This window comes from Carcharodon carcharias, chromosome 4 (assembly GCF_017639515.1).
Source record: "Carcharodon carcharias isolate sCarCar2 chromosome 4, sCarCar2.pri, whole genome shotgun sequence".
Classification (NCBI taxonomy): Eukaryota; Metazoa; Chordata; class Chondrichthyes; order Lamniformes; family Lamnidae; genus Carcharodon; species Carcharodon carcharias.
Genome location: NC_054470.1, coordinates 135503026 through 135517806, shown reverse-complemented (window position 1 = coordinate 135517806; position 14781 = coordinate 135503026). Strand labels below are relative to the sequence as shown.

The 14781-nt window shown below is 39.3% G+C and overlaps 1 protein-coding gene across 5 annotated transcripts in view; it reads right to left on the bottom strand.

Annotated features, from left to right (window-relative positions):
- The window catches only part of ttc37 (tetratricopeptide repeat domain 37), a 108292-nt gene that overhangs the window by 72150 nt on the left and 21361 nt on the right, over positions 1 to 14781 (bottom strand). For all 5 annotated transcript variants that reach the window (XM_041186443.1, XM_041186444.1, XM_041186446.1 and 2 more), the window contains 5 exons: positions 13465 to 13563; positions 10842 to 10950; positions 9862 to 10002; positions 7809 to 7910; positions 31 to 167 (listed from right to left, as the gene is read on the bottom strand). In XM_041186443.1, coding sequence (XP_041042377.1) covers positions 31 to 167; positions 7809 to 7910; positions 9862 to 10002; positions 10842 to 10950; positions 13465 to 13563 — 588 coding nt within the window. The remainder of the gene's footprint in view (positions 1 to 30; positions 168 to 7808; positions 7911 to 9861; positions 10003 to 10841; positions 10951 to 13464; positions 13564 to 14781) is intronic.

Here is a 14781-nt window from a genome sequence, read left to right as displayed (position 1 = left end):
TGCAGGACTGTACATTTGAGAGTACCATACCTGTTCAAAGATACTAAAGGCTTTCTCTGCATTACTTGGGTCACCAGATCTGACCATTGCTTCTGCCTGTAAATGAAGCAACTTGTGTTTTTGCTGAGTGTTACCATCACAGACACTGCTTTCCAACAGCTCCAGACCTAGGGGCATGAATCACAAACACAAAGCGAAAAGTCAAGGGAACTTCGGTTCCTATAATTAGGCTTCACTGAATACAGGTATAAAAGTCTTAATGTGTATTTGTAAATTTACAACTGGAACTTAATGAGGTAATTTTCAAACACAAGGAGTATTGTGAACTTTATATGAATCCATGCACACAGGTAGTGTAGTGCCATGGTGCACCAATATTTGAATTACAGAATTTTAGGATATGGCTTGCTACTCAGAATGATCACTTCCATACTGGAGAGACCAGGTGCTTTATTTCAGATAGCTAATCCCATGCAGCTTCCAGAGGCCAATACAGTGGTTCTGCAGATGAGTCACCTGCTGTCTTTTTGATTATGGTTAAAGCATGAAATAAATAATCTAAATGACACAAATAAGCAAAATATGTAAGATGCAAGTTAATAAATAGAGAGAAATTTAAAAAGTATCTACTCATCATCTGGTTTTAAATTTACATTGAATGAGCATTTTTGAGAAAGTTGAATACACCATTGACAAAGATGGGAACAACGATCATGACTCAAGTTTCAGTTCAATCAATTTCTTGAAGGATGTTTTCAACTCATGTTACTTTATAATGTTATGTAGACTTCATTTAAAAAAGACTGGGGAGAGAGGGGAGACTTCATTTTAAAGAGTGCAGAAACTTCATTTAAAAAAGAGTGGGGATAATTCAGTGAGTCCAGCAGCAGGGTGATGTCAAAACCACAACGTGATGCGGGTACAGGGAAAACAGCTGATTAGTGAGTAGGACTGGTGAATATTTCTAGTCTTTAAAGTAAAAGGAAGGACTTCAGTTTGTACTTGGGTCTCTAGTTTTTTTTCCTTTCTTCTTCTTAAAAACAGCTTGTTAAGTATAAGGTTGATGCTGGTGTAAAAAAATTAATTACAATAAAAATTGTAAAGAGCAGGGACACTAAAGTAATTAATTAATTAAATACAATGGTGATGGCAGGATGGGTGATGTGTTGCTGCTGCAGCATGTGGAAGCTGCTGGACACCAAGGTGATCCAGAGCAAACACACGTGTAAGTGTTTGTAGCTCGAGGAACTTCGCATACGAGTTGAGGAGCTGGAGTCTGAGCTGCAGACATTGCGCCACATCAGGGAGGGGGAAGTTACCTGGACATTTTGCTCCAGGAGGCAGTCCCACCCCTCTGATTAGGTAATTCCAATTCGGGTCTGTGATCAGGGACAGGAAGGTGTGACTGCAGTTGAGGCAGGTATGGGGACCTAGGGGGTAGCGTTCAAGGAGCCTCGGCCCCTGCAACTGTCCAACAGTTACGAGGTTCTTGCAAGCTATATGGACGAGAGCGGAGACTGGAGGGAGGATGAGCAATCTGACCTGCACCATGGTACAGGGAGATATTCAAGTGGGGGGAGGAAACAAAGACTTAGTAGTGATAGGGGACAGTACAATTAGGGGGATAGATAATGTTCTCTGCCGCCATGAGCGTGAGTCCCGAAGGTTGTGTTGTCTGCCCGATGCCAGTGTTAAGGGCATCTCCTCAGGGCTGAAGAGGAACCTGGAGTGGGAGGAGAGGGAGTCATCGGCCACAGTGGTATCAACGACATTGATTGGACTAGAAAGGAGGTTCTGCTGAAAGAATTTGAACAGTTGGAAGCTAAGTTACAAAGCAGAACCTTCAAGGTAATAATCTCGGGATCACTACCTGACCCATGTGCAAACTGGCATAGGGTAAATAAAGTCAAGGAGTTAAATGCATGGCTCAGATTGGTGTGGGAGGAATGGTTTCCAGTTCATGGGGCACTGGCACTAGTACTGGGGTAGAATGGAGCTTTTCTAGTGTGGTGGGTTTCACTTGAACCATGTTGGGACCAGTGTCCTGACGAATCGAATAATTAGGGCTGTAGAGAGGGCTTTAAACTAAATAGAGGGCGAAGGAGGGTTCTGGAGAGGGTATATGTGGGCTTAAAATGCAAAACGATATGGCAGCATTGCCAGGCAGCTATTCAGGTAATGATACCCAAAGTACAAGAGGAAGGGACAGAGTGTCGAAACAAAAAGAACAGCAGCAAATCAGGTGGGGGGAGACAGTAAAACCGCAAAATTAATGGCTCTTTACTTACATGCACGTAGCATTTGGAACAAAATAAATAAATTAAACGGCACAAATAGGTATGATCTTATAGCCATTACAGAGACATGGTTACAAGGAGATCAAAGCTAGGAACTAAATATTCATGGGTATGTGACTTTTCGAAAGGACAGGCAGTAAATAAAGGGTGGTGGGGTAGCTTTTTTTAGTACAAGATGGCATAAGTACGATAGCAAGAAATGATCTTGGATTGGATGATGTAGAATCCATATGGCTTAAGTAAGAAATAACACTGGTGGGAGTAGTTCATAGGGCCCCTAACAGTAGCTATACTGTAGACAGAGAATAAATCAGGAGATATTGAGGGCATGTAAAAAGGGCAATACATTTATCATGGGTGACTTTAATCTTCATGCAGATTCGGAAAATCAAAGTGGCAGAGGTAGCCATGAGCAAATATTCATAGCGTGTATTCGAGACAGTTTCTTAGAACAATATGTTGTGGATCCAACCAGGGATCAGCCTATTTTGGATCTGGTAAAGTGTAACGAGGTAGTTTTAATAAATAATCTCAGAGTAAAAGATCCCCTAGGAAACAGTGACCAAAACATTGTAGAATTTAGCAGTGTGCGAGTGAGAGATTTAGGTTGGAAACAACTGTGCTAAACTTAAATAAGGGTAATTACAAAGGAATCAGGGCTGAGTTGGCTGGAGTGGACAGGAAATGGAGTTTAGCAGAAAAGACGGCTGATGAACAATGGCGGATGTTTAAGAAAATTGTTCATGACTCACAACAAAGATATATCCCAGTGAGAAAGAAGGATTCTAGGAAGGGGATAAGCCAACAATGGTTAACCGAGCAAGTTAAGGATAGAATCAAATTGAAAGAAAAAACATACATGCGGCAAAGATTAATGGTAAGCCAGAGGATTTGGAAAGTTTTAAAAGCCAACAAAAGATGACCAAAAAATAATAAAGAGTGAGAAAATAAACTTTTTGAGGGTAAATAAATAAAAACGGACAATAAGAGCTTCTTTAAATATATAAAAGGGAAGAGAGAGAGGCCGAAGTGAATATAGGCCCCTTAGAGAAGGAGGCTAGGGAAATAATAATGGGGAACCAGGAAATGGCAGAAGAGGTGAATAAATGCTTTGCATCAGTCTTCACGGTAGAAGACACTAATAGCATTTCAAAGATACTAAATAACCAAGGGGCAAAACGGGGGTGGGTTGAATAAATAAAATAACTATCACTAGAGAAAAAGTACTAGGGAAACTAATGGGGCTAAAGGCTGAGAAATCCCTTGGACCTGATGGGTTGCATCCTAGGATATTAAAGGGAGTAGCTACAGAGATGGTGGATGCACTGGTAATCTTCCAAGAATCCTTAGATTCTGTAAAAATCCCAGAAGACTGGAAAGCTGCCAATGTAACACCCTTTTTCAACTTACTCAAAAAGGGAGGGGGACAAAAAACAGGTAACTATAGGCCAGTTAGCTTAACATCTGTCATTGGGAAAATGTTAGAGTCTATTATAGGAGAGCATTTAGAAATTCACAATATTATCAAGCAGAGTCAACGTGGCTTCATGAGGGGAGGGTAAATCATGCTGACAAATTTATTAGAATTCTTTGAGGAGTAACAAGCAGGGTAAAGGGGAACCAGTAGATGCAATATATTTGGATTTCCAAAAGGCATTCAATAAGGTACTGCACAAAAGGCTGCTTAATAAGATAAGAGCCCAAAGTGTTGGGGATGGCGTATTAGCACGGATTGAGGATTGGATAACTAATAGAAGACAGAGTTGGGATAAGGGGGGGGGGGGGGGGGGGGGGGGGGCATTTTCAGGATGGCAACCTGTAACTAATGGAGTGCCACAGGAATCAGTGCTGGGGCCACAATTATTTACAATATATATTAATGACTTGGATGAGGGAAGTGAATGTGCTATCACCAAGTTTGCAGATGACACAAAAATAGGTGGGAAGGTAAGTGGCGAGGATGACACAAACAGAGAGATATAGTCAGGTTAAGTGAGTGGGCAAAAAATTGGCAGATAGAATATAATGTGAGAATATAATGTAGGAAAATTTGAGTTTATGCACTTTGGTAGGAAGAAGAGAGGAGCTGAATATTATTCAAATGGAGAAAGACTGCAGAAAGCTGCAGCACAGAGAGATATAGGGGTCCACATGCATGAAACTCAAAAAGCTAGAATACAAGTTCAGCAGGTAATAGGGAAGGCAAATGGAATGTTGGCCTTTAATTCAAAGGGAATGGAGTATACAAATAGGGAAGTCTTGCTAAAATTATACAAGGCACTAGTCAGGCCACACCTAGAATACTGTGAACAGTTTTGGTTCCCTTATCTAAGGAAAGATATATTGGCATTGGAGGCAGTCCAGTGAAGGTTCACTAGGTTGATCCTGGTTATGGAGGGATTTTCTTCTGAGGAGAGGTTGAGTAGGTTTGGCTTGTATTCATTGGAGTTTAGAAAAATGAGAGGCGGCTTTACTGAAACATGAGATTCTTAGGGGCCTTGATAAGGTTGGTGCTGAGAGATTGTTTCCCCTTGTGGGAGAGTCTAGGGCCAGAGGGCATAACCTCAGACTAAGGGGTCGCCCCTTTAAGACAGATGAGGAGGTAGTTCTTCTCTGAGGGTAGTAAATCTGTGGAAGTCTTCACCGCAGAGGGCGGTAGATGCTGGGTCATTAAGTATGTTAAAGGCTGAGAATGATTTTTAATCAGCAAGGGAATCTAGGGTTTTGGGGAAAAAGGCAGAAAAGTGGAGTTGAGGCTTATCAATTTAGCCATGATCTCATTGAATGGCGGAGCAGACTCGAAGGGCTGAATGGCCTACTTCTGCTCCTGTGTCTTATGGTATAAAATGGCATAAACCACCAGAATAAAGATGGTTAAGTGTTTCTCAGACTGCAAATGATTTCTATACCTAATTAATTTCTTTTTACGATTTTCAAAAGCTGTATTACTGGACAAAATTTGCTATGAATTATCCTTCTCAGTATCTGAAATCCCCCTTCCAGTATAAAATAAAAGCCCCTTAATACACAGGGAATGTGGGTAAAAGAGCAAGTTGAGCGCTAGTTTGGGAAAAGGAAAAGAAGATGTTGTTGCTATGATCATTTGAAATGAGGAAAAATTGTTGTTTGCCTCTTGAGAATAGACAGAACCTGACAAGTGATGGGATGGGAAATGGCAATTCAGAAATCTACCTCTGGCAACAATAACGTTGAAGACCAGGCCTTTCACCCCATACCTCAGAACTTGTCTTTCTCACGTGGGTAAAAACCCAATTCTCTTGACAGTTCAGTTGGTAGCATCTTTCCCAGCATAGCTGGTGGTAAATATCAAGGATCATAACAATAGGCATACTATAGATTGGAACATATGTGTCGACCTTTGAAGCCTCCAAAAAATCCTTCCAAGAGTAGCCTTATGTGTTAAGTACAAAACGTGAACCACCAGTGTGCGTATGGGTGGTTGCCATTTTGAAATGCAGAAACAAACATAATTCTAGTAATTCATATAAAATTAGTGGCACTAATTACTGAATGAATTAAGACGCAAAGGTACCTTTAACAATCAAAGCATTCTAAAACTCGTCAAATTAATTGTCTGGCATCCGATGCAAAGAGTTCACTGAATTCATTCTGAGTCACTTCGGCTATGATAACATCGTAAGGACCCTACTCATTCAGATGCAGCACTTTTGATTTCAGAATTATCCCTCTACAATAAATCATCTTAATAAAAACAAAAAAACTGCGGATGCTGGAAATCCAAAACAAAAACAGAATTACCTGGAAAAACTCAGCAGGTCTGGCAGCATCGGTGGAGAAGAAAAGAGTTGACGTTTCGAGTCCTCATGACCCTTCGACAGAACTTCTGTCAATAAATCATCTTTCTCTCCATCTACTGAATTGGATATTCCACATTTTTAAACGATCTAATGACACTTAGTGCACTGATAGCATCCCACAATTTGATGACAAAGAAACAATTGGGGCACCATGGATATTTCCATTTTGTGGAGGATTTTTTCACCATCAACCATCCACCTATTTCATTCAATGCAATATGATCCTTGAATGGCTTGTTGAGGCACACATCTAAAAAGGTTGAACTACGAACAGTATACACCCCAGTATACCTGAAATTTGAGTGTTATTTCTTCGCAGGTGCCTCTTGATCTCTGGTTATATGCAATCTGAACATGTCCCACACTTGTAAGCTGCATTCTTTACTTAGGCCACCTGGATGCCAATTCCACACATCATCCATCCACCACTCCATCCTCCTCTATCCAACTGTCTTCATGGGTTGAGTTCCAGCATTGTTTAATATTTGAAAATTACCATAGATTTTAACTTCTTTCCTTCGGCCACGTGGGTTAATACCACTGTTAATGGTGTCTTCTCTGTCCTGTGGTTTTCACTAGAACTGTTTTTTGAACTTTTCCACTTCACAGTTCGGTTGCTGTTGCTGGCATACTGAAATCCATGGGCATTTCGTCCATGTTATCGATGTGGCATAATGGATACTCCCTCATGTCTTTGTTGCTATCTGATGAATCACTGGAACTGGCAATTTTAGCATCGAGGTCTTTTGGTAGCTTCCAAGTGATCTTAGTCTTCTACAGGCAACACTAGACATTTTCATTCCATAAGAGACTAGGCCAACTGGCTGTTGCTCTGAAATTTTTGCTGTACTCATGGTTTGACTTGGCCCACTTAAGTGTATATATACACACACATTACATTTCTGGTGATGTAACCATTCTGATGATTTGAGGACTCATTCTGAGACATGCTTCTCAAGATCAGATCAGTGTCGGGTCCCTGTTCTCATGGTGCATTTGGTCTTGGGCATCATCTTCAGGTTGGATTCCTTCTTCTTCCGTTCTCCAGCAGTTTTTCACTAACACCAAATTCCTTCACTGCAGCAGTTATGTGACGAGTTAGCAAATGTTACGGCTTTTAGCTTGAAACTAACTTCATATTTCACTTATTTTGCTGGAAGACTCATTTCTCTTTGTCGTTCACCATGCACGGTCTGCTCTGTGTGGGCATGTCTTAAACTCCTGCACATCTTTGCAACACAGCTCATATCACCTGCTTGATCCCTTGTGTCCAGTTATAAGGTGCCAGTAAGTAAAACATGCATTTGTGGGGTGGAAAATTGAGGCTACCTACTAATACAAGTATGGAATGTCATGGCTGAAAAGTGGTGGGAGTGAGGGGAGCGGGGGCCGACTTATATGCCAAGTATATGCAAAACATGATTTTTGGGGCCAGATAGATGGAGCAGTCTTCTACACCTGATCAACTTACATACCCTGATCTACAGTGCTTGAAAAAGGTACAAATGCCTCAAAGTGAGAGATAAAAATGAGACAGAGGTACAGACAATGAAACACCATCTGAAAAGGAAAATTACAGGAATTGAAAAATATTCATTTTTATCCAGGAACATTGCTATGGGAGATCAGTTAGTGTACATGATTTTTATGTAAACAAAAGAAAATTTCCTACCCTGCCTGCAGGAGCTAATTGCTTCTTCGTACTTGTGCATCCGGAGCTGGATCTTTGCCAGATAAAACCATGCTATAATTGCTGACTGTGCCTGCTTTAATCCTGTAATGCAAGTAACATTACTCTAGATCTCTTAAAACAAAGAACAAGCAGGCAAAACAACTTATATTTATATAACACTTCTAAAAGAAATGGAATGTCCCAAGATGCCAATATGACACAGGATACATAAGGAGATGTTAGGTCAAATGACCAAAAGCTTGGCCAAAGAGGTAAGCTCTAAGGAGTGTCGTGAAGTAAGAAAGCAAGGTAGAGGCGTGAAGAGGGCATTCCTGAGCTTAGTATCTAGGCAACAGAAGGTGCAGCCACAAAAGGTGGGGCGATTAAAATTAGGGATGCTTGAGAAGGCAGAATTAGAGGAGCACATATATCTCTGAGGGGCTGTGGGGCTGGAGGAAATTATAGATTACAAATTGCAGAAGGGATGAGGCCATGGAAGGATTTGAAAACAAGGATAAGGATTTTAAAATTAAGACATTGCTTGACTGGGAGTCAATGTAGGTCAGCAAGCACAGGAATGTTAGGTGAACAGGACCTGGTGCAAGTTAAGACATGGGCAGCAGAGCTTTGGATGACCTAAAGTTTATGGAGGTAGAATGAGAGGGACCATCTAGGAGTGCATTGGAATAATAAAAGTCTGGAGGTAATGAAGACATGAGTAGCAAAATACTGAAAGTTGAGTTATATAACCTTTTTTTTTTTTTAAAATCAAATTGCTGAGCTACTACTATAAACTGCCAACCAACACAATCATTAATAACTCAGCTATGTATGCAAAGAGAAAATAAATCTGATATCAGCGAGTACAGAAACAGACTTGAACTAGACTCTGGAGTGGGGGTGAAGGAATGGTCTATGCAAGTTTTGCAGCTGTCTGCCTAATGGAGGACACATCTCCTAAGGTTATAGGATTCTGAATACTTCACAAGGAAAGATAATTTTGATCGTCATTCAATTCTATTCTGTTCTAATTTGTAAAATATTGTTACTGAGAATCAAAATTGCAAGGTGTTTCAAAATTGACATTTGTATCAATGATCATTAGAATATCGATCACACACACCTCAAACTGCACATCTGCAATTGAAATTCATTTCAATTTGTTATAAATAAATCTAATGATTTTCTATTTTATTTGGAGTAAGCTTGTGGGTTCACTAAAAGTGAACTAACTCAATGCTAGATAATGAAATATGTTTCCAGTTATATACCTTACATGTCATCCAGGAGGAACTCAAATCGCTAGTATCAGTTCCCAAATATTGATGCTGCAAACTAAACCTTCCGACTGCACTACTATAGACACGGCAACTGAAGCATACTGTGAGAAGGAGGTTTGTAACATTGGTTGTTGCTGCAGGTAATTCAGAAACACCCCAGGTAAATCAAGAAACTTGAACACAGTATATTTGGGCCACCCAGTCTCAGATACCCAAATCAGGAGCTCTTCAGGTTATATACGCCATAGCCAAATAGCATGAAGTTACTCATACTCTGCCTAAACAGCTTGTTTTAATTCCAACTATTTTTATTTTTCACTTCACCCTTTCTAAATGAACCTGCCAATTTGGAGTGCGCACGCGTACATGCTTATGTGTTTGCACATGTGTCGAGTTAGGACAGTTTTGTGCTTGGAGCCAATAAACATTAGAAATGTTTCAGAGAAGATGCTTTCATCAGCTGGTAGATCACATCATTTCTGAATCTGGACTGATGTCAACCCAGGACCCAGATCAAAAAATACAAAATGCAGTAGCCTAAAAGTCACCATAATCAACAGGTCCACTGTAAACAGAAAAATCAACACCAAAACATTAACTTTTGCTTGATTATGCATTTATTTTAAAAAACAAGCAAGAAAGAGCACAATCAGGTACAATTTCAGTGTCGCTGAACCGGAGGCATTATATATAGTATATTACATTTGTCTGATAGATTTCTGATCACACAAGCTCAATTCCCCCTAAAAAATTCACCCTCAAAAAAAAACTACCTTCAGTTAGGTTCTTGGCTGCTTCGTCATATTTCTTTTCTTGCATAGCTTTGATCCCAACTCCAATAAGGCCGGGCCCATTTGTTGGTTCCATTTTATTAAGTCTTGAATAACACTGCAAAGCTTCTTCACTAAAGCACTCTGTTTAAAATGAGAGAATGGTGTAGTAACAGAATCCTTCAGTAATGCAGATTATACACCATTGCAAACTGGATAAAAGGATTAGCTACCTGGTAGTATCACAATCAATCTTCAAACAAAGGTATCCTCAGCATGCTGTAGAAATTTGCCACCAATACTGTTGATGGCAAACTCCTAAAGCATGTGAAGGATATTAGGACTGAACAAATATTTTTGCACAGTAACATGTTTAGAAAAAATACCAAATTGTAAAATCACCCTTGCGAGAGTGCTAATAGATCAATCCAATACATCAATGAACACACTGGAAATGTTCAATGCCATTCAATTAAAACTTGCTGATCTAGGAGTTTTAAAGGACAGCCTAAACTAGAATACTTCCCTGTAACCTGCACCATGTACCCTACATTTATGGTAAATACTGTAAAACAGAGCTGGTTCAATAATTGCATTCTAATTCTTTCCAAAATATTTTACCTTATGAAAATTGAACATGTTATTTTTATCCTCAAGGTGAAAAATGCCAGTCTTGGGAAATTGTGCTCCTTCCCACATTTTGCACGTGTCAACATTACACACATGTTAATCTGGCCTGCCTGAAGGAATGCACTCTCTCTGCCCTGTCTCAATAATGCTCCTTTACAGCAGCCTCCAGACAGCATCCCTTATAGCATCAGTATGAATTCCTTCACTTCTTACACTATTGATCTTTATGGTTTCTCTATGCAAGACTGAAAATTTGTGTCAAACAATGGGCTATGTTATGCTGTGATAAGACCTCAACCACCAGGTGTCAACTATAAGAAAATTTTATTATCTTGAAATCAGAAAATAACTACCTGTCTGGATAAAATGCATGCCGAGTACTTCTAGTGAAGATGATGAATTAGGATACTGGGCTAGCAAAGCCTCACAAGCTAGTTTTAGTTTGTCTTCTTCATGTGGCAGCTGAAACAAAGAAGTTTTTAAAAAGTTATATAATTCTATTTTAAAAAAAAGCTCTGATTTTATACAACCTCAACAAAAGTAAAATAAAGCATTTCCTAAATAATGTTGTTGGTGAAGTTGATGGCATTGGCATCTTAAAAATTTGGAAATTAATTATTATTGCTGAAGAAAAGAGACATGGGGTGTTGGGAGGGTAAAGTATCTCAAAAATTTGAGCAACAGGTAAAGCTAGTCGTTTCATGCTGCTACAATACAGTGGCAACATAAGTAATGTTTTCCACTAATAGGGTGTTGCCATCAAGCCAAAAAGACATTCTGCTTGTCACACAAATGAGTAATGTGGTAAATGAATTTCATTGCCAGTGCAGTCAAGTACATCAGCCATACATCTCAACAACTGGCAGATTGTATCAAACAGCACCTCCTTTGAGCTGTTCGCAATAAGCAGAGTACTGACCGTACTCATACAACTCATGCTTGCAAAACTCAGAACTAATTTCTAATGTTAGATGTGATTCTGTGATTGGGAAGCATAAGCTCAACAATCCCAAGTGTGCTAAGAATTATACTAACCACCAATTGAGGATTGTCAATCTGGCTCGCAAAGTAATTCACTTGCGCTTGCTAGAAGCTACATATATTCATTGGAAGAACTTGTCCTCTGCAGACAAAAGAAATAAGTCCAAACATTGCACTGTTTTTGAATAAACAAAAGCATGGGGGACTATAGCTCCCTGGTGCATTCACCATGGCAATGTGTCAGCCGATCAGAACTGATTTGCCAACCAATCAGCATCCTTTTCTCTTGCAGTATAAGTTGTTGTTCCTTTGAAATTTGGCATTCTTGCATCTGTCCTGACGAGTGCAAGATGAAAAGCTTCAATAGCATGTCTCTTTTTTCAGCAATACTCAAGTTCTGTACTACCAAATGACTAAATTATTTGTTTGAATAACAAATCAAATAGCAAAGACATGTTACAAATAAAATACTATTTATATTCCATTGAATTCCTATATGCAAATGCAGTAGTTTTCAACCTTTGTGTAAGTGATCACTGAAAACCTTTAGATATTTCCAAAATCATACACAAATACATAGCAAAAACAGACGACATGCAAACATGTTAATACAGAATTCTTAAAACACTGCTCTCAATTTGACCCTTTTGAGGTTTCCACACATTAACTTGAATATCCATGAGTATTAAATTTGTGCAAAACAAACCATAATTATGATTGCTACTTGCTTTTTCAGTGCTAAACTATTGCAGCACAGCCATAATACTGACATCTACCCAACGAGGAAAACTGGTCAGATATGCCCTATTCACAATTACTGTCTATTTGGTCTTTTCTCAATTATCAGCAAACAAAGGGGTCAACAACTGTGCTATCAAGCTGCATTTACTCAACAAAAACCTGACACTCAGTTTGGGTCCTGCCAAGGCCACTCTACTCCTGACCTCGTTACAGCTTTAGTCCAAATATGGACAAAAGAGCTGAACTCAAGAGTTGAGGTAAGTGTGACTGCCCCTGACATCAAGGTAGCATTTGCCTGGGTGTAGCACCAAGGAACCCTAATAAAATTGAGTCAATGGGAATGGGGGGGAACTCTCCACTGACTCAAGTAGTAACAAAGAAAGACGACGTGGTTGCTGAAGGCCATTCACCTTAACCCCAGGACATCAATGCAAGAACTTATAGGCTCAAACTTTCAGCTCGTTCATCAATGATCTTCCATCCAACATAACTTCCCAAGTGGGGATTTTCACCAATGTTTACTCTGTATTCAGTGCCACTCACAGCTCCTTAAATACTCAAACAGTCCATGCCCACAATCAGCAAGTCCTGAATCACATTCAACCTTGGATTGTTAAGTGGGAAGTGACATTTGCACCACACAAGTATCAGGTAATAGCCAATGAGATAATCTAACCACCTCCTCATGATATTCAAATGAAATTACTATTGTCTAATTCCCTATCAACAACATCCTGGAGTCACCAATGACCAGAAACTTAACCAGGCAAGTCAGATGACTACTTTGGCTACAACAGCTGGTCAGAGGCTGGATACTCAATAATATTTAAGAAGCTCAACACCATCCAGAACAAAGCAGCCCACTTGAGCAGCATCACATCCACCACCAATGTAAAATGGCAGTCATGTGTACCATCTACAAGATGTACTGCAGCAATTTGCCAAGGCTTTTGACAGCACCTTCCAAGCCACAATCTCTAATACCCAGAAGGACAAGGATAGCAAATGCATGGGAACACTATCATCTCTTAAGCTCCCCACAGTATCCTGACTTGGAAATAGTGTTTTATTTCGTTGTCACTGAGTCAAAATCTTGGAACACTAACAGCACTGTGGGACTACCTTCACCACAAAGATTGCAATGGTTCAAGAAGGCAGCTCATCACCTTTTCAAGGAACAATTAGGGATGGGCAATAAATGCTGCTCTTGTCAGTGATGACTATATCCCATGAATGAGTTAAAAAAAAGCTTACTTTTGATAGAACTTTAATGTAGTCAGTGGAAAGTTTCTGATGGCTATCACTTGGAATCTTGTCCATAGATGAAAGGACATTTTCAAAAGCAGTTATCAACTACACAAAAAGAGGGAAAATTAGCAACACATTATGAGCAAAATTAAGAAAACCATTATATTTATATAACATATTTCACAACCTCAGGATGTTCCAAAGCACGACACAGCTAATATAGTACTTATGCAGTATAATCACTCATATAATGTAGTAAAAATCAGTAGCCATATTTCACTTGGCAAAGTTTCACAAAAATATAAATGACCTAATAATCTGTTTTAGAGATATTTATTTAAGGTTAAATGTTGACCTGGGCATTGGGACAACTCCTTCAAAATGTGCCCTGAGATCTTTCACATGCAAATGGAATGGCATATAGGGCTTCAGTTTAATGTTTCATCCTAAAGATGCTCCAACAATGATGCTCAAATTCTAGAATGGAGCTTGAATCCAAGAACAGCCTTCTGACTCAGAAGCAGAATTACCACCAATGAGCCGAGGCTGAAAGGGCACTTACAACTGAAAAAAATTATTCAACAATAATGAATTACCCTTAATCTGTAGTTCCTATTTAGGGCCTTCAAATCTATAAATTACACTTTCGATCTCTATGTTGTAAAATCAGAATCAGATTTACTTCCACCATCTTAAAGCAGGTGTTTTGACCTCATCTGATAATCTCCTTTCTAAATAGCACAACTTACGGTGTTTATTGGTTTAAAGTAAAAACCTGTCTCAACAGCTATAATGGATTTTTGTTGTCATTGTAATAAGTCATAGAGGTTTTACCTCTGACTCAGTACAATGGCAAAAAAAACTCAAGTTTCAGCTAAGGGTGTGAACTGTACCGACATAATCCTGGAGGGTTGATCACAGGACATTGGCAGACAGTTTGCAAACGTTAATGCTTTACTGCTCACTGTTTCATGCCACCTATATAAGCACATCACACATACAATTTGTAAATCTAGGATTGTAGTTTAATTTTTGTTTGCAATTTCAAATTGATTCTATATGAAAGCAAGTACGTGGGATATAGCACTCAAGGTAATAAAACTCTATCAAAGTTAGAGAACCATCACTGTCAGTTAATCAGACTGTGCTATAGGTAAGTGGCCAAAGTACATGAAAAGATTCAACTGAATATTACTGAAGTTGAGTTTTGATTGGCTAGATTTCACTCAATAAGGCTCATTTGCCCATTTAATCCATTAGCAGTATCTTTACTTCCTTTTCCCAAGAAAAAACTTAAATGCTTCTCTACACTTCTGAAATTCT